Genomic DNA, 27,852 nt, shown 5'->3' with positions numbered 1-27,852 from the left:
AACGCTTACTTTCCATGTTAGAGCTCATTTTATTACTTCTCTTCAAATCACATTAATCATGGAATGGAAACACACAGCAACAGAACGTACTAGCGTGATTTCAAATACTTTGTAACAGGAAATGTTCAAAATGTCCTCCGTTTGCGAGGATACATGCATCCACCCTCCGTCGCATGGAATCCCTGATGCGCTGATGCAGCCCTGGAGAATGGCGTATTGTATCACAGCCGTCCACAATACGAGCACGAAGAGTCTCTGCATTTGGTACCGGGGTTGCGTAGACAAGAGCTTTCAAATGCCGCCACAAATGAAAGTCAAGAGGGTTGAGGTCAGGAGAGCGTGGAGGCCATGGAATTGGTCCGCCTCTACCAATCCATCGGTGACCGAATCTGTTGAGAAGCGTACGAACACTTGGACTGAAATGTGCAGGAGCTCCATCGTGCATGAACCACATGTTGTGTCTTACTTGTAAAGGCACATGTTCTAGTAGCACAGGTAAAGTATCCAGTATGTAATTATGGCGGTGAATCAAGGAAGTACAGTACATACTGACGAAACTAAAATGAGCTCTAACATGGAAATTAAGCGTTTCAGGACCCATGTACACATAACATCTTTTCTTTATTTTTGTGTGAGGAATGTTTCCTGAAAGTTTGGCCGTACCTTTTTGTTCAAATGGTTCAAATGGCTCTGAGCACTATGGGACTCAACTGCTGAGGTCATTAGTCCCCTAGAACTTAGAGCTAGTTAAACCTAACTAACCTAAGGACATCACAAACATACATGCCCGAGGCAGGATTCGAACCTGCGACCGTAGCGGTCTTGCGGTTCCAGACTGTAGCGCCTTTAACCGCACGGCCACTTCGGCCGGCTACCTTTTTGTAACACCCTGTTACACCCCGTATATTTCTAGATTACCAAAAGGCTTTTAACAACCCTGCTCATAAGCGGTTTCTAATCAAAGTCCGCGTATTATTGTCTCAGTTGTGCGACTGAATTCCTGATTTCCTGTCAGAAACATCACACATTCTATAGTAAGTGACGCAGATTCATCGAATGATGTGTTCCTGATCTACATAAACGATTTGGCAAACAATCCGTGGGGCGTTCTTGCATTGTTTCCGAATGATGTAGTCACGTGTCTAGTAACGCCATCGGAAGATCTAAATGAATTACGAAATTACTTGCATAGGATATCTGCGTCGTGTGAAAATTGGCAGTTAATGCTAAGCATTAAAAATTGCATGAATAGTACAAAAAAGTCAGCTAAATTTTTTTGTTACATGATGACTCACAGTAATTTAAAGGTTGTCATTTGAACTAAATACCGTACTTTGGGATTATGATTGCGAACAACGTTAATTGAAATTATGACAAAGAAAATGATATGCGAGGGGCAAACCAAACGCTGCGTTTTGTTGGCGCAGTCCTCAGAAGAGGCGGCAGATCCACTGAAGAGACTAGGCATGTTCGTTCTCTCCTGCAGTATTGCTGTGCGGTGTGGGATCTACATCAGATAGGACTGACGCAGCATGTCGAAAAAACTTGGAAGGCTAGCTCGTGTTTTACTATAGCGAAATAGCGGAGAGAGGGGGGCGCAGATATGATAGACGAGTTTGGGTGGCAATCATTAAGACGCAGTCGTTGTTCAATACGACCATATTTTTTCATGAAATGTTGATCATGAAGTTTCTCCTACGAATGCTAATATCTTTTCTTGACTCCCATTTAAAAGGGGGGAGATGACCACCGTAATGAGAGAAATCAGAGATCGCACGGAATATTCTTTTTTCTCCACCTACATCTACGTGATTACCCCCCAAACCACAATTAAGTGCCTGGCAAAGTGGTAATCAAACCACATTCAACGTCAGTCCCCGGTAGCTGAGTGGTTTACCGGTACGGTAGCTCAGCGTGTTCGGTCAGAGGGTTAGCTGCCCTCTGTAAAAAAAAAAAAAAGACTGAGTAAATGGATCAATAACGAACTTCAATGGGCGTCAGGGGACGTCCGCCACGAACAATTGCAACGAACCATAACGAACAAAATGAGATAAAAAAAGTGGTCAACGCGACAGAATGTAAATCCTAAGGGCCCGGGTTCGATTCCCGGCTGCGCCGGAGATTTTTCTCCGCTCAGGGACTGGGTGTTGTGTTGTCCTAATCATCTTCATTTCATCCCCATCGACGCGCAAATCGCCATAGTGGCGTCAAATCGAAAGACTTGCACCTGGCGAACGGTTTATCGGACGGGAGGACCTAGTCACACGACATTTACGTTCATTTACCACCTTCAATCAATTTCTCTATCTTAAAGGAAAAACAAACTGTTGTGTCTAGACAAGACAGCCTAGACACAATGAGAGGAAGCCGAAAGGTACGCGCTTAAACTCACGCAGGCTGGCGTGAGGTCTGAAACAGGATACGTAATGAATGCTATAAAGAAAAGTACGTAGCTTCTGGAATACTTAACTTTAATCCACATTTGTAGAACATCGCTCTTGATGATACATTAATAGAATCTCAATATCAATTGAATACGGCGCCTTGCTAGGTCGTAGCAAATGTAGCTGAAGGCTATGCTGACTATAGTCTCGGCAATTGAGAGCGTAATTGTCAGTGATCCCCTTCTGGAAAAGTCGTCTGTACAACTGGGGCGAGTGCTAGTACGTCTCTCTAGACCTGCCGTGGGGTTGCGCTCGGTCTGCTATAACTGACAGTGGCGACACGCTGGACCGGCTTATATTACCAGACCGCGACCGATTTAAAAGCTACCACCTAGCAAGTGTGGTGTCTGGCGGTGACACCACACAAACTCTTACAGCTTTGCGTACGAGCTGTCATGTCTCTTATTTTATCATGACCATTCCCCCTATGCAGACAGACGCCAATAGGATATTTTATCATTCGAAGGAGCAAGTCGGTGATTGAAATTTCTTGAGGATATACTGCCGCAACGAAAAACTGCATTGTTTTAATGACTGCCACCTCATTTGCGCGGTAACCTCTCAGGTAGGAAATCACGAATCTAGTCACATAACCGAGACGATACCCGGCAGGCACGCAATTTCATTAGAAGTCCATAGTGAGGAACGATGTAAAAAGCCTTGTGGAAATCTAAGAAACTGGATTCAAACACAGAACCCATGTTAATAGAAGTCATTACTTAAGTATCGGCATCTACATGGATACTCAGCAAATCAAATTTAAGTGCCTGGCGAAGGATTCATCGAACCACCTTCACAAAAATTCTCTGTTAAAGCAATCTCGTACGGAACGCGGAGAAAACGGATACCTATATCTTTCCGTGGGAGCTCTGATTTCATTACTTTATTATGGTGGTCATTTCTCCCTCCGTAGTTCGGCGTCAACCAAATATTTTCGCATTTGGAGGAGAGAGTTGGTGATTGAAATTCCGTGAAAAGATTACGCCGTTACGATATACGCCTTTGTTTCAGTGATGTCTACGCTAAATCCTGCATCATGTCAGTAACACTCTCTCCCCTACTTCGGAATAATACAAAACGTGCTGCCCTTCTTTGTACTTCATCGATGTATTCCGTCAGTCCTACCTGGTAAGGATCCCACACCGCGCAGCAGTACTCTAAAAGACGACGGATAAGTACAGCATAAGCAGTCTCTTTAGTAGATGCGAATTAAACGCAGGATTTCCTTAGCCTTCCCCCAACATTTTCTATGTGTTCCTTACAGTTTAAGTTGTTTGTCATTGTAATTCCCAGATATTTAGTTGTATTTAAGGCATTTAGGTTTGGCTAATTTATCGTGTAATCGAAGTTTAGGAATTCCTTTTAGCAGTCACACACCATCAGATTATTTGACTTGTCGCTGTAACGAAGTAGGCGAGTGTCAGCAATATGTCTCGTGGTCTTATCGTGGCGTGTTTATCTTCTGCCGTTAGGTCAGACGATAGAAACGCCACTTGCATGCTTAGAGTAGCAGATTGACGGTGACCAACTTTAAACAGAACTTGATTAATTTTCACACACATTTATTAAAATAATAACAAGAATAAACATAACTTGATTCTGGAGGCTATTTACAATTGACAATCTGAAGTTCCTTTGGTCTTGGTACGTTAATCTTATTCTCACATATCTCTGATACTTGACAAAGTATCTATACATTTCTCTTCATGGCTATGTACAGGAATATGGTAATCTTATTAGGCGCAGACTGAAACTTGACTATAGACTGGTACAGACTAATGCAGACTCGTACAGACTGATGCAGACTGACTAATCGGAGGTCTGTACACTCGTTATAATACCTCGCGCATTCAGGTATCACTGCGCGAGTGTGATCCGCGAGGAGAAAAGGTTCTACGTTAGCAGCAATGTCATTGGCTGCGTTACATATTAATCCGCGGATCGGCGGAAGCAGAATTTGGTCCGTCTCTAAGCGCCATCTAGTGCAGAGACAGACGAGCGCTGCGCCTGCGCTGTTGTGCTTAGCGGGGCGCGCTCTAGTGGGAAAGTTGTGTACGCGCTGCCTACGCGGAACTATGTACACAACAACATATATATGATTTAAGGCTGACAATGTGTAGAAACATGAAATGGAAATAATTTCAAGACAACATCATGTTATTCAAATGCACAACTTCACAAAGATACCAGGTTGTGCACTTTCGTTGCATAGGTCCGCGATGTAGCTATCAATTGTGTAAGCTTGACATCCAGAAAATTACTATGACCTACTATCTTGACCACTTTACAGTTACTACATCTTTTGGGATCACTGATATTTTAAATGAGGTAGTGACTGCTGGTCTCCATGTGGTCACACACCTTCTACTTCTACATACATACTCCGCAATCCACCATACGGCGCGTGGCGGAGGGTACCTCGTACCACAACTAGCATCTTCTCTCCCTGTTCCACTCCCAAATAGAGCGAGGGAAAAATGACTGCCTATATACCTCTGTACGAGCCCTAATCTCTCTTATCTTATCTTTGTGGTCTTTCCGCGAAATGTAAGTTGGCGGCAGTAAAATTGTACTGCAGTCAGCCTCAGATGCTGGTTCTGTAAATTTCCTCAGTAGCGATTCACGAAAACAACGCCTCCTTTCCTCTAGAGACTCCCACCCGTGTTCCTGAAGCATTTCCGTAACACTCGCGTTATGATCAAACCTACCAGTAACAATTCTAGCAGCCCGCCACTGAATTGCTTCTATGTCCTCCCTCAATATGACCTGATAGGGATCCCAAACGCTCGAGCGGTACTCAAGAATACGTCGTATTAGTGTTTTATAAGCGGTCTCCTTTGCAGATGAACCACATCTTCCCAAAATTTTGCCAATGAAGCGAAGACGACTATCCGCCTTCCCCACAACTGCCAATACATGCTTGTCCCACTTCATATCGCTCTGCAATGTTACGCCCAAATATTTAATCGACGTGACTGTGTCAAGCGCTACACTACTAATGGAGTATTCAAACATTACGGGATTCTTTTTCCTATTCATCTGCATTAATTTACATTTATCTATATTTAGAATTAGCTGCCATTCTTTACGCCAATCACAAATCCTGTCCAAGTCATCTTGTATCCTCCTACAGTCACTCAGCGACGACACCTTCCCGTACACCACAGCATCATCAGCAAACAGCCGCACATAGCTATCCACCCTATCCAAAAGATCATTTATGTTGATAGAAAACAGCAGCGGACCTACCACACTTCCCTGGGGCACTCCAGGTTATACCCTCACTTCTGATAAACACTCACCATCGAGGACAACGTACTGGGTTCTATTACGTAAGCCCAGGTTCCCCCGGGTTCGATTCCCAGCGGGGTCAGGGATTTTCTCTGCCTCGTGATGACTGGGTGTTGTGTGCTGTCCTTAGGTTAGTTAGGTTTAAGTAGTTCTAAGTTCTAGGGGACTGATGACCATAGATGTTAAGTCCCAAAGTGCTCAGAGCCAACCATTTTTTCTATTACTTAAGAAGTCTTCGAGCCACTCACATACTTGGGAACCAATCCCATATGCTCGTACTTTAGTTAGCAGTCAGCAGTGGGGCACCGAGTCAAACGCTTTCCCCACCTTGCCGGCTGCTCTTACTTCAGCAACACTAGCAAACAAGTACACTCGCTGGAACGCAAATGGTTAAGCGAAACGGAGGCACCAAAACCACTCACACCTTCGATGGAGAGAGTTGTTGGAGATGGTCTCGAGGGATGGGCCTCTCCGAGAAAATAGGCACCGAAACAGTGCGACGAGTGACGCCCGGAGTTGGCTTCAGGCAGGTCCTCCACAAACTCGCGACCGTCAGTGTAAGGCAGACAGGCCGCGCCGCTGCTGTCCGAGCCCGCGTGTTTTCCTCATTCGTCCCCACGACCACGTCCTTCCACCTCGTAGCGAGTCCGGCTCCAACTCTCCGTCCGCCGAAACAACCGCCATATCAGAACCGGGGTAGCATTCATCTCACGCTAGGTGAGGAGAACCCTACGTCATAATGACGTAACGCTACGTCATCGTGACGTAAATAACCTAAATCGACTAAATGAGTACGTATATCGACTGTGCAGTTGCACCGATACCGTCAAGGGTTTCGAAAAAGACGGTCGTGTCAAACCCAGCTCGCGCTATTCGTCCACGAGACTCACAAGGGAACCTCCCCATCGCACCCCCCTCAGATTTAGTTATAAGTTGGCACAGGGATAGGCCTTGAAAAACTGAACACAGATCAATCGAGAAAACAGGAAGAAGTTGTATGGAAATACTAAAAAAAAAATAACCAAAATATACAAACTGAGTAGTCCATGCGCAAGGTAGGCAACACCAAGGAGCGTGTTAGCTTACGAGCGCCGTGGTCCCGTGGTTAGCGTGAGCAGCTACGGAGCGATAGGTCCTTGGTTCAAATCTTCTCTCTAGTGAAAAGTTTAATTTTTTATTTTCAGATAATTATCAAAGTTCAGGCACTCACACATAATCAACTTCGCTCTCCAAAATTCCAGGACATATTCAGATTTGCTTGGACATATACAGAATTTGTCGGTCTACGCACGGAAACATTTGGAAACGTACAATACATATGTTTGACAGAGCACAGGGAAAACTGTGCGACTGTGAAACTGTTGCATTCATTTGATGCAGTTTATGTGACAAACTCTTATGTTTTCATCACTTATTTGGGAGTGATTATCACATCCACAAGAAAACCTAAATAGGGCAAGGTAGAAGAATCTTTTTACCCATTCGCCAAGTGTGCAAGTTAGGTGGGTCGACAACATAATCCTGTCATGTGACGCACATGCCGTCACCAGTGTCGTAAAGAATGTATCAGGCGTGTTTTCCTGTCGAGGAATCGGTTCGGATTGAAGAGTTCCTAGATAACAGAACGCTGCATGTCGTTCTCAATGGAGAGAAGTCTTCCGAAGTAATAGTGATTTCAGGTGTGCCGCAGGGGAGCGTCATAGGACCGTTGCTATTCACAATATACATAAATGACCTTGTGGATGATATCGGAAGTTCACTGAGGCTTTTTGCAGATGATGCTGTGGTGTATCGAGAGGTTGTAACAATGGAAAATTGTACTGAAATGCAGGAGGATCTGCAGCGAATTGACGCATGGTGCAGGGAATGGCAATTGAATCTCATTGTAGACAAGTGTAATGTGCTGCGAATACATAGAAAGAAAGATCTCTTATCATTTAGCTACAATATAGCAGGTCAGCAACTGGAAGCAGTTAATTCCATAAATTATCTGGGAGTACGCATTAGGAGTGATTTAAAATGGAATGATCATATAAAGTTGATCGTCGGTAAAGCAGATGCCAGACTGAGATTCATTGGAAGAATCCTAAGAAAATGCAATCCGAAAAGAAAGGAAGTAGGTTACAGTACGCTTGTTCGTCCACTGGTTGAATACTGCTCAGCAGTGTGGGATCCGTGCCAGATGTGGTTGATAGAAGAGATAGAGAAGATCCAATGGAGAGTAGCGCGCTTCGTTACAGGATCATTTAGTAATCGCGAAAGCGTTACGGAGATGATAGATAAACTCCAGTGGAAGACTCTGCAGGAGAGACGCTCAGTAGCTCGGTACGGGCTTTTGTTAAAGTTTCGACAATATACCTTCACCGAGGAGTCAAGCAATATACACTCCTGGAAATTGAAATAAGAACACCGTGAATTCATTGTCCCAGGAAGGGGAAACTTTATGGACACATTCCTGGGGTCAGATATAGCCGGCCGAAGTGGCCGTGCGGTTAAAGGCGCTGCAGTCTGGAACCGCAAGACCACTACGGTCGCAGGTTCGAATCCTGCCTCGGGCATGGGTGTTTGTGATGTCCTTAGGTTAGTTAGGTTTAACTAGTTCTAAGTTCTAGGGGACTAATGACCTCAGCAGTTGAGTCCCATAGTGCTCAGACCCATCTGGGGTCAGATACATCACATGATCACACTGACAGAACCACAGGCACATAGGCACAGGCAACAGAGCATGCACAATGTCAGCACTAGTACAGTGTATATCCACCTTTCGCAACAATGCAGGCTGCTATTCTCCCATGGAGACGATCGTAAAGATGCTGGATGTAGTCCTGTGGAACGGCTTGCCATGCCATTTCCACCTGGCGCCTCAGTTGGACCAGCGTTCGTGCTGGACGTGCAGACCGCGTGAGACGACGCTTCATCCAGTCCCAAACATGCTCAATGGGGGACAGATCCGGAGATCTTGCTGGCCAGGGTAGTTGACTTACACCTTCTAGAGCACGTTGGGTGGCATGGGATACATACGGACGTGCATTGTTCTGTTGGAACAGCAAGATCCCTTGCCGGTCTAGGAATGGTAGAACGATGGGTTCGATGACGGTTTGGATGTACTGTGCACTATTCAGTGTCCCCTCGACGATCACCAGTGGTGTACGGCCAGTGTAGGAGATCGCTCCCCACACCATGATGCCGGGTGTTGGCCCTGTGTGCCTCGGTCGTATGCAGTCCTGATTGTGGCGCTCACCTGCACGGCGCCAAACACACATACGACCATCATTGGCACCAAGGCAGAAGCGACTCTCATCGCTGAAGACGACACGTCTCCATTCGTCCCTCCATTCACGCCTGTCGCGACACCACTGGAGGCGGGCTGCACGATGTTGGGGCGTGAGCGGAAGACGGCCTAACGGTGTGCAGGACCGTAGCCCAGCTTCATGGAGACGGTTGCGAATGGTCCTCGCCGATACCCCAGGAGCAACAGTGTCCCTAATTTGCTGGGAAGTGGCGGTGCGGTCCCCTACGGCACTGCGTAGGATCCTACGGTCTTGGCGCGCATCCGTGCGTCGCTGCGGTCCGGTCCCAGGTCGACGGGCACGTGCACCTTCCGCCGACCACTGGCGACGACATCGATGTACTGTGGAGACCTCACGCCCCACGTGTTGAGCAATTCGGCGGTACGTCCACCCGGCCTCCCGCATGCCCACTATACGCCCTCGCTCAAAGTCCGTCAACTGCACATACGGTTCACGTCCACGCTGTCGCGGCATGCTACCAGTGTTAAAGACTGCGATGGAGCTCCGTATGCCACGGCAAACTGGCTGACACTGACGACGGCGGTGCACAAATGCTGCGCAGCTAGCGCCATTCGACGGCCAACACCGCGGTTCCTGGTGTGTCCGCTGTGCCGTGCGTGTGATCATTGCTTGTACAGCCCTCTCGCAGTGTCCGGAGCAAGTATGGTGGGTCTGACACACCGGTGTCAATGTGTTCTTTTTTCCATTTCCAGGAGTGTATTGCTCCCTCCTACGTATATCTCGCGAAGAGACCATGAGGATAAAATCAGAGAGATTAGAACCCACACAGAGGCATAGCGACAATCCTTGTTTCCACGAACAATACGAGACTGGAATAAAAGGGAGAACCGATAGAGGTACTCAAGGTACCCTCCGCCACACACCGTCAGGTGGCTTCTGGAGTATGGATGCAGATGTAGATTTAGAAATGTAAATACATGTGTACAAACGAAGTGGCAGGAGTTGTGTGATAAGCTCATCCCAGCTGAATGAATTGTTAAATGTAATTCCAACAATTTGCGATGTAATTATGTATTTCATGAGCATAATTAATGTCTGAGCGAAGGAACCATAACGAAATAAAAAAAAGCTTCTCATTCTTTTTAAATCCGATGAATCGCGCGTAAGTTCTGTGGACACAAAATTGAAGTAATTAATTATTAAGCTGCAATCCAAAGAATGTGGGATGTTATTGTGTGTTTCGTGAACGTAACGAATATCTAAATGAAGGAATCATAACCATAATGAAAGTTAAAAAAGTGTGTAGTCGTGTTTTCAATCCGTTTAATATTGAATCAATCATGTGGATAAAAACGTGAAATAGGAAGAAATTAAATTGTTTCGTGTTTTTATAAAATCCAATGAATTGTACATAATTCATGTGGGGAGAAACCGAAGTGGTTCTGAACATAATTCCGAATGTTGCTAGAAACATAAAACCATCTAGTTCCATTTAATTTTGCCTTCGTGTTCTAAATCAACTAAGAAAGATAGTGAAATCTTTCAGACTATCTTCATGGATCTGCTCGAAAGTTCTCTCATCTCCGTTAGAACGCATGTTTAGAACGAAGTACAAGCTAGCAACACCGGACAAGACGACAATGTAAGCACATAAACAAATGACAATGCAGATTCAAGACGCACACAGCAGTCGATATGTACAGAATGCACACAACAGTCGATAGGAAAACTCGTGAAACTCATGATCTACATCTACATCTACATTTATACTCCGCAAGCCACCCAACGGCGTGTGGCGGAGGGCACTTTACGTGCCACTGTCATTACCTCCCTTTTCTGTTCCAGTCGCGTATGGTTCGCGGGAAGAACGACTGTCTGAAAGCCTCCGTGCGCGCTCGAATCTCTCTAACTTTATATTCGCGATCTCCTGGGGACGTATAAGTAGGGGGAAGCAATGTATTCGATACCTCATCCAGAAACGCACCCTCTCTAAACCTGGCGAGCAAGCTATGCCGCGATGCAGAGCGCCTCTCTTGCAGAGTCTGCCACTTGAGTTTGCTAAACATCTCCGTAAAGCTATCACGGTTACCAAATAACCCTGTAACGAAACGCGCCGCTCTTCTTTGGAACTTCTCTATATCCTCCGTCAACACGATCTGGCACGGATCCCACACTGATGAGCAATACTCAAGTATAGGTCGAACGAGTGTTTTGTAAGTTACCTCCTTTGTTGATGGACTAAATTTTCTAAGGACTCTCCCAATGAATCTCAATCTGGTACCCGCCTTACTAACAATTAATTTTATGTGATCATTCCACTTAAAATCGTTCCGCACGCATACTCCCAGATACTTTACCCAAGTAACTGCTACCAGTGTTTGTTCCGCTATCATATAATCATACGATAAAGGATCCTTCTTCCTATGTATTCGCAATATATTGTATTTATCTATGTTAAGGGTCAGTTGCCACTCCCTGCACCAAGTGCCTATCCGCTGCAGATCTTCCTGCATTTCGCTAAAATTTTCTAATGCTGCAACTTCTCAGTATACTACAGCATCATCCGCGAAAAGCCGCATGGAACTTCCGATACTATCTACAAGGTCGTTTATATATATTGTGAGAAGCAATGGTCCCATCACACTCCCCTGTGGCACGCCAGAGGTTACCTTAACGTCTGTAGACGTCTCTCCATTGAGAACAACATGCTGTGTTATGTTTGCTAAAAACTCTTCAATCCAGCCACACAACTGGTCTGATATTCCGTAGGCTCTTACTTTGTTTATCAGGCGACAGTGTGGAACTGTATCGAATGCCTTCCGGAAGTCAAGGAAAATAGCATCTACCTGGGAGCCTCTATCTAATATTTTCTGCGTCTCATGAACAAATACAGCGAGTTGGGTCTCACACGATCCCTGTTTCCGGAATCTATGTTGATTCCTACAAAGTATATTCTGGGTTTCCAAAAACGACATGATACGCGAGCAAAAAATATGTTCTAAAATTCTACAACGTCACTATGACGTAGGGCTCTCCTCACCTAGTGTGAGATGAATGCTACCCTCACAACAGGGGCAAAGATCGTAGTACAGCTGGGTAATCGATAGTCACGTGCCAAAGACCTGCACCCTTACAGAGCCTCCACCAGCTTGAACAGTCCCCTGCTGACATGCAGGGTCCATTTATTCATGAGGTTGTCTCCATAGTCGTACACTTCCATCCACTCGATACAATACGAAACGGTTACCCAGTCACGAGCCCACTTCTTTCGGAGGCATGCTGCTAGCAAGGGCACTCGCGTCGGTCTATAGCTGCCAAAGCGCATCAGCGACAGATTTCGCTGCACTGTCCGAACGGATACGTTCATCATACTGATTTCTGCGATTCTTTCATGCAGTGTTGCTTGTCTGTTAACACGGACAACTATACACGTACACTGCATTTCTCAGTCGTTAAGGTGGGCGGACGTGGTGGCCGAGAGGTTCTAGGCGCTTCAGTCTGGAACCGAGCGTCAGCTTCAGTCGCAGGTTCGAATCGTGCCTCAGGCATGGATGCATGTGTGGTGTGCGTATTGAAAGACTTTCGGTACACACACCATCAGATTATTCGACTTTTCGTCTAACGAAGTAGGCGAGTGTCTGCAATATGTCTCGTGGTCTTATCGTGGCGTGTTTATCTTCTGCCGTTAGGTCAGACGATAGAAATGCCACTTGCACGCTCAGATTAGCAGATTGACGGTGACCAACTTTAAGCAGACCTTGATTAATTTTCACACACATTTATTAAAATAATAAGAAGCATAAACCTTAAGTAACTTGATTCTGGATGCTATTTACAATTGACAGTCTGAAGTTCCTTTGGTATTGGTACGTTAATTTTATTCTCACATATCTCTGATACTTGACAAAGTGTCTACACATTTCTCTTCATGGCTATGTACAGGAATATGATAATCTTATTAGGCGCAGACTGAAACTTGACTATAGACTGGTACAGACAAATGCAGACTGGTACGGACTGGTGCAGACAAATGCAGACTGACTAATCGGAGGTCTGTACACTCATTATAATACCTCGCGCGTTCGTGTATCACTGCGCGAGTTTGATCCGCGAGGAGAAAAGGTTCTACGTTAGCAGCAATCTCACTGGCTGTGTTACATATTAGTACGCGGATCGGCGGAAGCAGAATTTGGTCCGTCTCTAAGGCAGCGCCATCTCGTAGTGCGGAGACGGACGAGCGCTGCGCCTGCGCTGTTGTGCTTAGCGGCGCGCGCTCTAGTGGGAAAGTTGTGTACGCGCTGACTCTGTAGAACTATGTACACAACAGTATGTGATGTCCTTAGGTTAGTTTGGTGTAAGTACTTCTAAGTTCTAGTGGACTGATGACCTCAGATGTCAAGTCTCATAGTGCTCTGAGCTATCTGAACCATTTTAATCGTTAAGTGCGGATGTAACCAAAATGTAAACATTTACTTAAAAAATCATTACAGCAATATTTATTAATGTACAAATGCAAGATTTTGCATGTGTAAAGCAAAAGATCTGTGTTTTAACGGGAATATAAAATATACAGGATTCATATTTTGCTAGATATTTTTATTTTTTATTGCCATTTTTATAAAAAGCCGTAACTCAAATTCTAATCACGCAGCAAATCTGTAAATTTTATTGTAATGTCCTGAGAAGGTTATAAGACTACTGAATTACAATTGTTAATTCATGGTACAAATTGTGTCATTAGCAGAGTTTTTAATTTTCTACATCCACAATCAACTTTTTTTCTGCATACAATCATCTAAAAATCAGAATTTAATTTCAGGATCTCGTATTTTTCAGTTCCAGGGAAACAGCAGCACGTTGCCAGCAGTTCCCGATAATTTCATAGCTTTAGCGCATATACCTTTTCAGAAAATGCTTCTAATAACGTACAAAATGTAAAACAGAAAATCAGGTTGAAAGATTTTCTCCTCATACGTCTACATGTAATAAGCTTACCTCAGTTTTAAAATCCTCCATACTGATACTCCTCATCCCCCAGGTTTCTCTTCTCTCCTCTTCGAATCTGCCTGGCCTGTATTTGCAGTTCTGTTAGCTTTCTTGACGCTGCTTTTGTCGACGGTGGTAAATGCTTTTGTTGTGAACAGCAATCTATACCAACTCTCTTCAGCACTTCAATCTTGCCATTATTTCTGTTATTGTAACATAAAACTTCATCATACATACCTATTTTGTAGGAGGAAAACGAAAATTCACCATAGCCACACGAATAACAAAATTAATTTAAAGTCACAAACTATTCTCACTCTTCTTTCTTCAACAATAATAATGCATTCCATAGTTTTACAGATAACATATGAACATGAAAACTTTATAGCCTGGCAGAGAAGCTGTAAATCAATAAGTCTGAATCCAGTGGGATATCAACATCATTCACGCACCTGTACAGTTCTCCTGTGCCAAGTTTCAATGCTGAAGCTGAGAGCTTACGTTCTTCATTTCGAGCTGCTTCCTGTTTTTTGTGGGCAAACCGATTTCCATGAAACCTCTGTCTCCTAACTACAGTTTTTCACCACCCATAATGTATACATTGTGACATCCACGTAAAGGTTTGCGAATTCAACCTTCCACCTACTAATACGTGTTAGTATTTTCAAATCGTAAATAAACCGCATGGAAAAAAGTTTTCGGGAAGCATTCATCTCACGCTAGGTGAGGAGAGCCCTACGTCATAGTGACGTAGGCACGCATCATAATGGGTTTCACGAGTTGTCCTATCGACTATTGATTCCATTCTGGATATATCGACTGTTGTGTGCGTCTTGAATATGCATTGTTATTTGTTTGTGTGCTTTCATTGTCCTATTGTCTGGTGTTGCTAGCGTGTACGTCGTTCTGAACATAGGCTTTCACGGAGATGAGAAAGCTTTCGATATGATCCATAAAGATAAGTCTGAAAGATTTCGCTATTTTCCTTAGTTGATTTACAATATGAAGGCAGAATCAACTGGAACTATATGGTTTAATATTTCCAGCAACATTCGGAATTATCTTCGGAACCACTTCAATTTCTCAGTTTAACGTTCCTACGCACATGAATTATGTATAATTCGGTGGCTTTTATGAAAATACCAAACACTTCGTTTACTTCCTATTTCACGTTTTTATTCACAGGAGATTAATCGGAATTTAAAAAATGGCTAGACACTTATTTAAACTTTCGTTATGGGTATGTTTCCTTCATTCAGATATTCATTATGTTCATGAAGCACACAATAACATCGCTAGTTGTTGGGATTACATGTAATAATTTATTCCACTGGGATGAGCATATCACACAATTCCTGTCACTTTCTTTGTACACATGTATTTGCATTTAGCTTTGACGTTATCGGTACAACAGCACAGATCGATATACGTACTCATGTAGTCGATTTAGGTTATTTGCTACATTATAACGTAGCTTTACGTCACTATGACGTAGAGTTCTCCTCACCTAGGGCGAGATGAATGCTAACCAAAGTTTTCAGATGTCAGCCAGAGATACAGATGTCAGCCAAAGATACCGAAAAGAAAATAGGCTTCACACTGACAAAAATTCCGCTGAAGTAAGCAGTTTCCCAAACGTCGGAGAAGGTGTGAATGGCAGCCAGTGCAGAGTTAATCTGTTTGACAATTTAAAGGCATTACCAAAACTGCTATCACGATAATATTCATGCACAATATAGGTTAAACAGTGTAGACCAAGAAAATAATATATTTGAAAAATCGATTTTTTGAAGAAATATCCCCTTAAATGATGGGCATCGGCCACCGCCTTGTCTGTGGTGATAAATAATGAAGTAAAAATGGTATTTTCGGCACACTCTTCACAATGTGAATCTCATAATTCCCTAACGACTTCCATCACCTAAGTGCAGAAGACAGCTCTGCCAATGTATTGTCCTTTTAAATCGTGTATATGCGATACTATTGGGAGAGCCAGCCCTGACGAAATTTTGCCATCTGGTCAGCAAGATGTATGAGACAGGCGAAATACCCACAGACTTCAAGAAGAACATAATAATTCCAATCCCAAGGAAAGCAGCTGTTGACAGATGTGAAAATTATCGAACTACATAAACTAAGTCACCGCTGCAAATACTAACGCGAATTCTTTACTGGCGAATGGAAAAACTGGTAGAAGCTGACCTCTGGGAAGATCGGTTTGGATTCCGATGAAATGCTGGAACAGGTGAGGCAAAACTGACCCTACGACGTATCTTAGAAGGTAGATTAAGGAAAGGCAAACCAACGTTTCTAGCAATTGTAGACTTACAGAATGCTTTTGACAATGTTGACTGGAATAGTCTCTTTCAAATTTTGTGGGTGGCAGGGGTAAAATACAGGGAGCGAAAGGCTATTTACAATTTGTACAGAAACCAGATGGCAGTTATAAGAGTCGAGGGGCATGATAGGGAAGCAGTGGTTGCGAAGGGAGTGAGACAGAGTTGTAGCCTCTCCCCGGTGTTATTCAATCTGTATATTGAGCAAGCAGTAAAGGAAACACAAGAAAAATTCGGAGTAGGAATTAAAATCCATGGAGAAGAAATAAAAACTTTGAGGTTCGCCGATGACATTGTAATTCTGTCAGAGACAGCAAAGGACCTGTAAGAGCAGTTGAACGGAATGGAAAGTGTCTTGAAAGGAGGATGTAAGATGAACATCAACAAATCAAAACGAGTATAATGGAATGTAATCGAATTAAGTCGGGTGATGCTGAGGGAATTAGATTAGGAAATGAGACACTTCAAGTAGTGAAGGAGTTTTGCTATTTGGGTAGCAAAATAACTGATGATGGTTGAAGTAGAGAGGATACAAAATGTAGACCGGCAATGGCAAGGAAAGCGTTTCTGAAGAAGAGAAATTTGTTAATATCGAGTATAGATTTAAGTGTCAGGAAGTAGTGTCTGAAAGTATTTGTATGAAGTGTAACGACGTATGGAGGTGAAACATGGACGATAAACAGTTAGGACAAGAAGAGATTAGAAGCTTTAGAAATGTGGCGCTACAGAATAATGCTGAAGTTGAGATGGGTAGATCACATGACTAATGAGGAGGTGTTGAATAGAATTGGGGAGAAGAGGAGTTTGTGGCGCAACTTGACTAGAAGAAGGGAGCGGTTGGTAGGACATGTTCTGAGGCAAGGGTTCACCAATTTAGTACTGGAGGGCAGTGTGGTGGTTAAAATTGTAGAGGGAGACCAAGAGATGAATGCACTAAGGAGATTCAGAAGGATGTAGGTTGCAGTAGGTGCTGGGAGATGAAGAAGCTTGCACAGGATAGAGTAGCATGGAGAGCTGCATCAAACCAGTGTCTGGACTGAAGACCACAACAACAACATGCGATACTACTGTCATCTGTATACGTGCATGTCGCTGTCCCATAAATTTTGTCATCACAGTCTAGATCCTACATCCTTGTACTAATAAACCAGCACAGCGTTGTGCTACATTTGTTTGTTAATGCTATTTTATGGTAATTTTATTACTGGTTTGAGAGTTTCACACTTAATCATTCGTGTAAAATTGTTGTCAACAGGAACTGGCCGACCGCCACTTTTCTCCTCTCCACTCCTGCCACCTGCGAGAACCTGAGTCTCCAGCATGGGCGTCGACGGTCTGTCAAAGTACGCCAAAGACCATCGCCTCTACCAGGAGGTGGACATCCAAGCAGTTGCCAACGACTTCAGGAGCAGTAACGTCGGGCAGCCTGTGATTGCCGTCGACGGATCGCAGTGTGCTTGGTACTTGTATGCAAACATGGACTCTCTTCATGGTGGACAGTATAAGGAGTTTCGGGAAAGCTGTGAGCAGTTCGTCGAGCGGTTCCACGGCATGGGCATTAAGCTGTCTTTCTTCTTCGATGGCCTTCCAGTCGAGGAGAAAATTTTGACGTGGGTGAAGAGGAGAGCAGATAAGGCAAAGGAAATCAGCAAGATATTTGCTAAATTGCGGGCAATGCAATCCCGCGACAATGGCCATGTCGCGTGTAGGTTCTTACCAGAAGCTGTGGTACCTTTAGCAACAGTCACCTTCAAGCACCTTGGCACCTCCAAGCATCTTGACTGCGAGGTACGTTTGTCCACAAATGACTGCGACACTGAACTGGCGAAGTTTGCAGCCAGCAATAGGTGCTGCATTGGTGTACTATCCAACGATTCAGACTTCCTGATATATCCCAATGTACCGTGCCTGTTCACTTTTTCCAACCTGCGACTAGAGCAGAGAGTGACAGGATGGCGTTTCCGGTCCACTGATCTAGCCAGGCACCTCCGTATAGAGGTGGACGACCTCCCAGTGTTAGCGTCCTTTATGGGCAACGACATCGTCAGAAGGGAGGCTTTACAAGAGGCACATCGAAAACTGAGGCAGACCTACAGGCACAGACAAGTAGCTGACCTCGTAGCAGAGCTGTTGAGGAGACAGCCTCGGGGTGATCTGAGGAGAATGTGTGAGCTCGCTTTCGGCGGCAATTGGAGAAAAGGCCTCGAACTGGTCGAAAAAAGTGTTGACAGCTACAAGTATGAAGAGATCAGGCCAGCGACAACTCGAAATGTCTCCCGATGGGATGAAGTGCTCCAAGAAATTGAGGCCAAACACGTGTCGTGCGAGATTCCTGGCTACGTGTATACAGTGATGAAGTGCCGCCTCATGAGAGCTGGTGACGTCCTCGAGGATCTGTCTGTAAGTTGCTCAACCTCCCCTCCAACTGGTCTGGTGATGCGGGAGATGCTACAGAGAATGTACACGGTGCTCCTATGGGAAAGCGGCAGCGGGCCATTCCGAGTGACCGAGTACATACCGACAGGGTTAGGAGAGGTGCACCATGAGACCGTTGAGGTACAGAAACGACTGCCAGAGGGCATTCACCACCCAGGGCTCGTAGAACTGTGGTCAGGTCCAGAGGATACCCGTTGGCGTATCTTCAGTTGGGTGATATCTCCAACGAAAGACCTGTCTGCTCTCTGTTCACTGTCTCCCCAGTACCTAGTGGTTCCTGCAGCGGCACTCTGCTTCTTGTACCATGAGGCTAAAGTACTAACAAGGGACGAGGTCAAGACCTTCATGACTGTCGCTTTGTCTGTCAAAAGTTACTCTGCCCACGATCTGTCGAGACTTGACGTGAGAATCCCGACCGAACGCGCTATCTACTTAGCCACTCTGTTTGTGCGCACTGTACTCCACGTGTTGGACGTTGCTGGAGCGTGTGGTTTGTCCTTCCCACGACCAGCTGACTGCCACCTGGACGCCTACTTCGATGGCAGATTATTTCATCACATCTACAGGAAGTCGCAAAACGCTTCTGATCCAAGGGATGTCGTTGCATGGAACAGTTCAAGTACACAGACATTCAATTATATTATGAGGAAGATCATAGATTAACACAAAGTGGTACATTCAGCTAATATGAACTGTCTCATATTTCCAAAATGGCCAAAAGAGACTTAAGCCCATTAATATCTTTCGAATATCATTGACTCTACTGCTTCAACCTATTCACTTATTAGGTTGCACATTAACATCATATTAGATATCCTTAGGTGTTTCCTCTCCTCATTCTCCAGAGCACTAGGAACATAAAATTGCTGTGGTAGGTTATTTGTGCTTACTCTTGCAAGGAGTTGTTGTACAAAGCTGTGTTGGCATTCTTGAGCATTGGGAACATAAATTTGCAGGCCATAAATGTAACTCATTTAAAAAATGACACATGAATATAGCCTTACCAAAAGACAGTTCCTAAAATGAACTGTTGGTATCATCACAATAGTACATGACTGATTATAATGTTGTACTTAAGCTCAATGTTGTCATCAGTACGAAATGACAGCTTGGGTACAAGGTCTAGTTAAGGAATTCTGGCAATTCCGAATACCACACTGTTTTCTCAAAATTTTTGTATCACAGTTCGTCTCTTGGGACTGCTGTATTCTAGCTGAGGGTCATAGACTTTCTTCACTTGTTTTATTTATTGGATTATATTGAATGCTATGCTGGAGTTTTGTGTAGCAATGAAACTAAATTGGAATTGGAGGAACAGCTTTCGTGAATCAGGAAAGCTAAGCAACATAGCCAAGAAATTGCAGTGTACAAACATGAAAATCAAAATACACTCCACTCCGCAAAATCCAGATTAGCATGGTTAAGTCACCAGTGCATCTCGAGATTCACCTGTCGCTGTATATATTATCTTGATCCCTGGCTAAACATAAAAATATTAAAAAGTGCAACTGTCAAGTCAGTTAGGATTTACATTATCATTCTAGTGTCTTAAGGGCAATTAGCGTCCTATGGTGATAAAACTAATCATAGCTGTAGTCAGGAGGTCTGGTGAATCATGACTATGAGGTGAGCATATAAAAATATTAATATTTTTATGTACATTTACATCGAATTCTACCATTATAATCGCCATAGCTGTCTTTTTTAAGCGAATCTAAAAAATTATTTTAAAGTATTGACTGTCGTGTCAACAAACATCTGTGCAAAAAGATTTCACTGAAAAGTTTGTACTTTTGAAATATTTTTGTACCAGGATGATTGCATTAATATTTTTGGAATACTTTAGTGCAGTATGTAAGATGTTTTTCCCTAGTGTCCCTTAAGTTCTCTTTTGTCTGTGAAGTTGAATTTTCTTTCGTGAATTTTACAATGGCATTTTCATAACTTGTTTGTATCTTAGTGAATAAAGGCATGAAAACAGTTAAATATTTTAACTGAACTTCAGCAGAAAATTGTAATTCAGTTTTTTATGCAGGTTACGTTTTTTTTTTTTTTTTTTTTTTTTTTTTTTTTTTTTTTTTTTTTTTTTTTTTTTTTTTTGCTTCAGAATCCCATACTCAACTTGTTAAAACGATGAAAACATTGCATGAGAAAAGAATTTAAAATAATTTAGGGATAAGGAAATCTTTATGAAATACATACTTATGGGTACAATAAGAGAGCAAACATCACAAAGGCGTAACAGTTGTTAGAAAAAATTAAAACAATGGAAAAGCAATAATGGCAGAGAAACAATCAACCACAATTTATGCAGAATGAGATACGACCACCTAGTCTTAACCTAAGTGAAAGTTTGGGGTTTTTGTTGCATCATGTACCTAACATATGTCAGCTAGTAAAGTACAGCCATTTGGTGATGTTAACGTCCACATATTTACACAGTGCGTATTACGAGCCTCAAACACCAGTTTCTTATCTGTCCAAAATATTTTTGTAGATTTTAGTTGAATTGTTAACATTTTATGAGAGTAATGGTATTGCATTTGACTGGTCTGGATCAAGCTTAACAAACAAGAAGAAAAGGTGGTATTAAGTAATGCATACAAGATAGGAAGAATAGGCAAAATCAATAAGTAGCGAGAACTACAAACAGGAGTTCAGTAAGTTTTGGTTTTGCTTCCATTCCTACTAATTGCTTATGTGAATGAGGTTCCACTTAACATACACAAAGCAGAATAGAACACCAACAGAAAAATTTTTCAGTACGTTTATCAAACATTTATTAAATGGTTCTCTATAAATACACTGTCTCTCACGCTTGAGAAACACAGTATTATATATTCAGAAGAACCAACATAACAACAGTTAAAGAAAATATGAATAGAGAGAGAACTTAAGTATTTCAGTCAGAAGATATAGATTATTGAGTTTCTCAGCAAGGTAAGTTCAGCAACTAACATTAATGGTGTGTCATAAAAATGTTATAATTCACGAAATTTTTAAAATATTAATCAAGTTATGGGGAGCAAACTTAACAAACAAGAAGAAAACTTGGTATTCAATAATCCATACGAGGTAGGAATGGGAGGTGAATTAAATAACTAGTGAAAATTCCGGAAAGGTGTTCACTGATGTATCAGTTTGCCTTCATTCCTACTTGTTCCTCGGGTGAATGAGCTTCCACTCAAGATACATCAAGCAGAGTAAGACACCAGCAGAGGTATCAGCCTGTGGCTGTTTTCAAAGCACCGTTCGGCAGACACTCCCTGGTAATTCAAGGAAAACAGTATTATGTCTCCTGCCGAAAATGAGGTACTAATAATCAGCACATTAAGATGAGCTAAAAATTAGTGCAAAATGTAGCTATTACGGAATAGTTCAGTTGGAAGGAACAAATTATTGTCTTTCTAAAGTAGTTAAGTTTAGAAATTTCTGTTCTCTTGTTTATTAGTCTAAGACTGAAACAAATGAATACATCAGTACGTTTGCCGTATTTACACTCATTAACCTCTTGTGGCCTTAGTACTTTTTGGTCACTCTGTTTCAGAACAATGAAAGACATTACTGTGCAGTGTTCACACAAGGTCATCTTGTAGACTTATTTCAAAGGAATAAGGCATTCGAACTGAATATTCTCATTATTCTGCTGTAATTAATGAAATATGTTACAGATTACAACTAAAACACACCAGTAGCATTATCAAAGTACTTACCAGCACTTAAGTGGCCAGGTATTTTGGATGGAGAGAGAGAGGCTGGCTTCGGTTGTGACCGAGAACGTTTAGAGAACGATTAGACTAGTTTATTTACAAGAAAAACCTCGCAAAGGGAGTGCAGCGATGCAGAGATTTAGAAACTGGCTTCATAAAAACTGATAAATCAAACTTGAACTCTTCTGGAATAGAGCACTAATAACAATCGCCAAATTTTAAAATCAGCAAGAATTGGCAAAGTGATCTAATTGACTGGCGCCTTCAACGAAACTGGCACGCAAAAGTCTTGTGCCTAAATAGTTAAGTCTGAATCGTGATGATATATAGTTTAGTAATTCTAGACTCAGAAGATCTGGTTTTGTTGCCGACGTTAGAGAAAAGATCACGTTTGAATTTTGTGAACAAACAACAAAAGAATATTGATTTCATAAATGATGCCGTCATTACTTTTGGCGAAAAAAAGGTCGAACAGATTTCAGTAACTCTCAGCAGTATTTACAAAAGCATTTAAGCTCACTCAGGACTGCGAATATGCTGCAATATGAAGAGATGCCATAGTTTAGGCATTTCATCAACAACGACATTTAAATAAGTAAAATTTGCTAAGTAAATCGTAAACGCAGGTATGTTGAAGCACGTCCCCCAAAAGATACAAGGGAGGTTCGGAAAGTACAGCACAACAACTTCTTTGTCACCTGGTGTTGCAGCTGGAATGTTCAAATTTCATGACGATAGAGTTTGAATTGTGTGCAACAGGGGGTACTTTAGTTTTGTTTGCAGCTCTAGTGAGAGAAGCCTGAACTACGAAACAAACATGGCGCGCATGTTATTGTCGTCAACTTGTGAAGGGCAGCCTAATGTAGTTCGGTATTTGTGGGCCAAAGGGCACAGGCCGAATAAAATTCAGAGGCACGTGCCTCAAGTGTATCGGGACTACTGTATGGACCGTAGCACTGTCCCTGGGCTTTGTGCATTCTTCTGGTCTGCCGGTAACAGCTGCTGCCCTTCACAATGGTTGGTTCAAATGTCTCTTGAGCACTATGGGACTTATCATCTGAGGTCATCAGTCCCCCTGGACTTAGAACTGCTTAAACCTAACTAACCTAAGGGCATCACACACATCCATGCCTGAGGCTGGATTCGAACCTGCGACCGTAGCAGTCACGCGGTTCCGGACTGAAGCGCCTAGGACCTTCACAATGTCGAAGTCATTGAGGCAGCAAGTTTGAACGACCGGCGTGTGCAACTGCCAACTTTATCGCAGCGGTTCGACCTTTCCTATGACGTAATGTGCGACATTATTCATGAAACGCTGAAATTTTGGAAAATAAGTGCTCCTCGTGTGCCGAAGAAGTTGATAGAGAACCACTAGAGCTAGTGAATGTTTACAAGCTTGGATCACATATCGCGTTACTCCGCAGAAGCATACGACTTTCTGTACCACCACACGCCTGAAACCAGGCATGCTCCTATGGTCTGAAAACGTGCTGGATCCACAGTACGAAACAAATTCAAAGTGACTCAGTCTTCTAGGAAGGTGCTTGTAAAAGCGTTGTGTGATACATGTGGTGTGTTATTGGTGGACTATGATAGACATAGGTCCACTGTGAATGCTGCAGCTTACATTAAAACTTTGGTTGCGTCACGACGAACGTCAAAACATTAATGCGGACTTCTACGAACAGTGCACATTGAAACTGGTACCGCGATGGGAGAAATGTGTTGAGAACAACGGTGACTATGCAGAAAACTAGGTAAAACATGTAAATTCCTTTGTGGTTGTCATGTCGGTACCATTACTGCTACGAAAGGGACTCAGTAGACACCCATCAGTGTCCAGAAGGGTCTGAAAGAGCAGGATTGCATTCACAACAGCAGAGCGAAGCATGTCTGTAGGTATGCTGCGCTTGAGATCAGCATATGTATGACTGTTCCCCTGGTAAACCCTGTCCTTCAGGTAGCCCCACAACCAGGTGATCGGGCAGGCCAAGCATTTGGAAACGGTCGGCTGATAATCCGATCGTCTCCAAATGTGTTTCGGAGAAACAGGCGAACTTGACGAGCGATGTGTGGTGGGGTCCCTTCTTACATGAAAACTGCATATCGCAGTAATGCTGGCCAGCGAAACAGCACGTGTTTGGTCCTTGAGCATCAACCTGTTCAACAAAAAAAAGGGCCAATGACCAATGTAGCCACGAAGGCACACCATACAGTGACAGGTTCACCATACAGAGAACCTCCACACTTCTGTGTGTTCACCTCACCCGCCTGACAAAAATGACTTTCGTCTGTCCATAGGATGGTCCAGTGCGAGCCCTCATCAACTTCAATCCTTGCGAGAAGGTGGAGAGCTAAATCGACCCGTTGTTGAGCATCCTGTGGTGCAAGCTGCTGTCCGATATGGATCTTGTATCGATACCATTTGAGAACAGTTCGAAGCAACTTCCGTACAGTGGACCACGGGATGTTCAACTGTCATGACACAGCACACGCACTGCCTGAAGATCAGGAATTGCGCGCAACGTTGTCTGCCACAGCAACAGCGATTTCATCAACCGCCAGTGGTGCAACCTGTCGTCGGCCTCTTCCCGGAGCAACGACCAGTTCTGTTTTTTTTTTTTTCCTCTATTGGAATTTGACGCCCCCGAAGGGGGTGGGCTGGCAGCAGCTTAGTACGCCGCTCTTCAGCCTGCAGAATTCTTAAAACAGAAGAAGATAAGAAACAATAAAAACAGGCGATAAAACAGTGACATAAAATGTAAAATGGCGGAAAATTATGGAAAGTTAAAACATAAAACTATAGGTGGGCGATTATAATAAAATATACAGGAAGCAGACAGAGAAAAAGTAGACAGGCAATTAAAAAATAACGGCGACAGTCTGGATTCTGTTCACAAGAGGTATAAAAGATTGCACCCTGTGACGGCATGATGTCCATTTGCAACACTTTGGAAAAGACGCACAACACTCAACAATCACTGGGAACACTGCACTAAAAGGTCGGTACGAAGATGACACTCCACATTCAAGGGCAGATGGGAGGGGGGTTCTGGACACATGAGGGGGAAGAAAAAGGGGGGAGGAGAAGAAAAACGAAAGGCGGGGTTGGGGGACGATGAAGGGGGGAGCAGGGCTGACCTGAAAGGCAATGGGGAAAGGCTGAGGAAGGAAAATGCAAAAGGTCTCGGTGGAGAGCAGGGAGGCAGAGAGAGGGTAGGCGAAAAAAAACAGGATGGAGAGAGAGGAGGGGAAGAGGCAGCCCGGGAAAAGGACAAAAAAAAGGAGGGGGTGAGGATCAGAGTTGATAGGAGGGATAAATGGAGGGAGAGAGGGCATCACTCGGGAGGGGGAGTTGATAGAAGCCACCTTGGGAAAGGAGATGAAGGGTGTAGAGATGGAGGGTGAGGGGGGGGGACACAACAGTGAAGGCGCAGCAGAGGGTGGGGGTTGGAGAGGAGGGGAGCAACCAGAGGGTGAGGGGGATCAAGGCAGTGGGACCCAGTTCTGCAGTTGATTCAAACTTCATCGTGCTCCGCACAACAGGGGGAGGAAGAGGACCCTTCCATAATCCTTTCAGCTGGCGATATTGTCGAAGTGCAGCTGCAGTATTGCTGTTGTTTTGATAACAGTGCTTCACCGATAACGCCCTGCTCCTTTTGTCCAAGGTCATGTTGACACATCAACAACTGCCCTGTAACTCGTCAAGTGTGTGAGACTATGAACCACGATGACTGATGATGGCACCTGGTGGCCATAGTTGAAACTGGACCGTGGCGCTGTGATGCATGGAAATCATGCGCCCCATATTGTGGATATTAATGCTACCAATTTTGGTACTCCTGCGGTAATTATATTCTGTGTTATAATGTGTTAAATAGGGAAAGTTTAATTATAACCGTTAGATTTAGATCGGTAAGGCGCGCAACTGTGTAGTCGGCAGTGAATGACATCATCTCTCAATTTTTCCATTGGCCACAATGACCTATAAGTGAGCAGTGGTGAATTAATGTGGTTCATTTACAATTTTTTGCAATGTGAGGTGCAGAACCGTAGTGAGCAGAGTGAAAATATGATCGTTACTCCTTAGTTTTTTTGTACTTCATAAACGAAAAGAAAAAGATGAGTCATATTCAAATATTTCTTAATAATTATGGAATATTCCGTCTGTTCTTGGAGGAACGTAGGCATATCAATAACTTGAATTCAAATTATCAAAGTTCCACAATAATATTTATTTAAAGTTCGATATGAACTGACTTTCAGCTTCTTAGGACATCGTCAGGTAAGATAATACTAAACACATAGTATACATAGCTCAGCGAGGATTCACAGCTGTACAGCGATTGATGTACAAATATAAGTGACATTTTACGAGTACATCGATACAAAAAACAACCACAATGTAAGGCCTAAAGAAAATCTGAACAAATAAATTTTATTTTACAGAATATTTAAATACTGAAACTATACGTGAATGTATAAACCGAAAACGTTCTACAGGTCAGTAATTCCACTGGCTACTAAGTCATATGGACAAACTGGTGAATGTTGTAATGGCTGCTTTGGAGTTCTATTTAATGTTGTTGTGGTGTGTAAGTGTTATTATAAAACAAATGAAAATGTAGCAGCAAGAATAACAGTAGTATTTGAAAGAAATAAGTAAACTCTGATAATTCTTATTTATGTGCTGCTGAGCCCTACTATAAAGAGTTTGAATAATTCCATGCTTGATATTAAAATATATCACACCATCACCTCTACCAGTAACAACACAGGTGTCGTAAATATTTCTATAAGTCACTGAAGAATTAGTTTTGGAAAAATTAATCTTACGCACCAGCCATAAAATTATTTCACACGTAAAGTTTAAGATTGTTCTACTGAATGTTACCTTCACTTTTACAATAGAAAAATAATAAATTCCTGCGGGTTCTTGTCCTCAGAGTTCAAATATTGTAATATCGATTGAAAGAATTGGTGTCTGATTATTTCTGTAGTTTAAAATATTCGCTCCAGACGCTCACGTAATGGCGGCAAACAAATCACAGTCTGGACTGCTGCAGACACAAAACTTAAAACATTCATAGTTGGTTATTTAGTTACAATTGAAAGTCCATATGATAGAATTCCATTTTGTAAATTTTACGTTATATTTTCCATTGACCACTATTGACTACATTTTACAATATTCAAAAGAACAGACCTCTGCTTATCTTCGATGTCATCCGCTTCATTCAACGCGGAGAAGAAGAACATAAGAAGGAAGAATTCCACAGACAATACAAAGCCAACACACTCTTTTAGTGGTATTATCTTTTGTTATGTGGTTATTCTTTGTAGGAAACTCGTTATAAAATAATAAAACATATTGTTGTTATTTCACTATATATTCATA

General features: G+C 43.0%; 1 protein-coding gene across 3 annotated transcripts in view; it reads left to right on the top strand.

Moving 5' to 3' along the window:
• The window catches only part of LOC124552426, a 34,046-nt gene extending 13,325 nt beyond the window's left edge, over positions 1-20,721 (top strand). For all 3 annotated transcript variants that reach the window (XM_047126699.1, XM_047126698.1, XM_047126700.1), the window contains exon 2: positions 17,564-20,721. In XM_047126699.1, the coding sequence (XP_046982655.1) occupies positions 17,629-19,407 (1,779 nt within the window). In that variant the 5' untranslated portion in view covers positions 17,564-17,628 and the 3' untranslated portion in view covers positions 19,408-20,721. The remainder of the gene's footprint in view (positions 1-17,563) is intronic.
• The last annotated feature ends 7,131 nt before the right edge of the window (positions 20,722-27,852 follow it).

The sequence above is a fragment of the Schistocerca americana genome, chromosome 10 (genome assembly GCF_021461395.2).
Source record: "Schistocerca americana isolate TAMUIC-IGC-003095 chromosome 10, iqSchAmer2.1, whole genome shotgun sequence".
NCBI lineage: Eukaryota > Metazoa > Arthropoda > Insecta > Orthoptera > Acrididae > Schistocerca > Schistocerca americana.
This window is presented reverse-complemented; position numbering and strand designations above follow the sequence as displayed.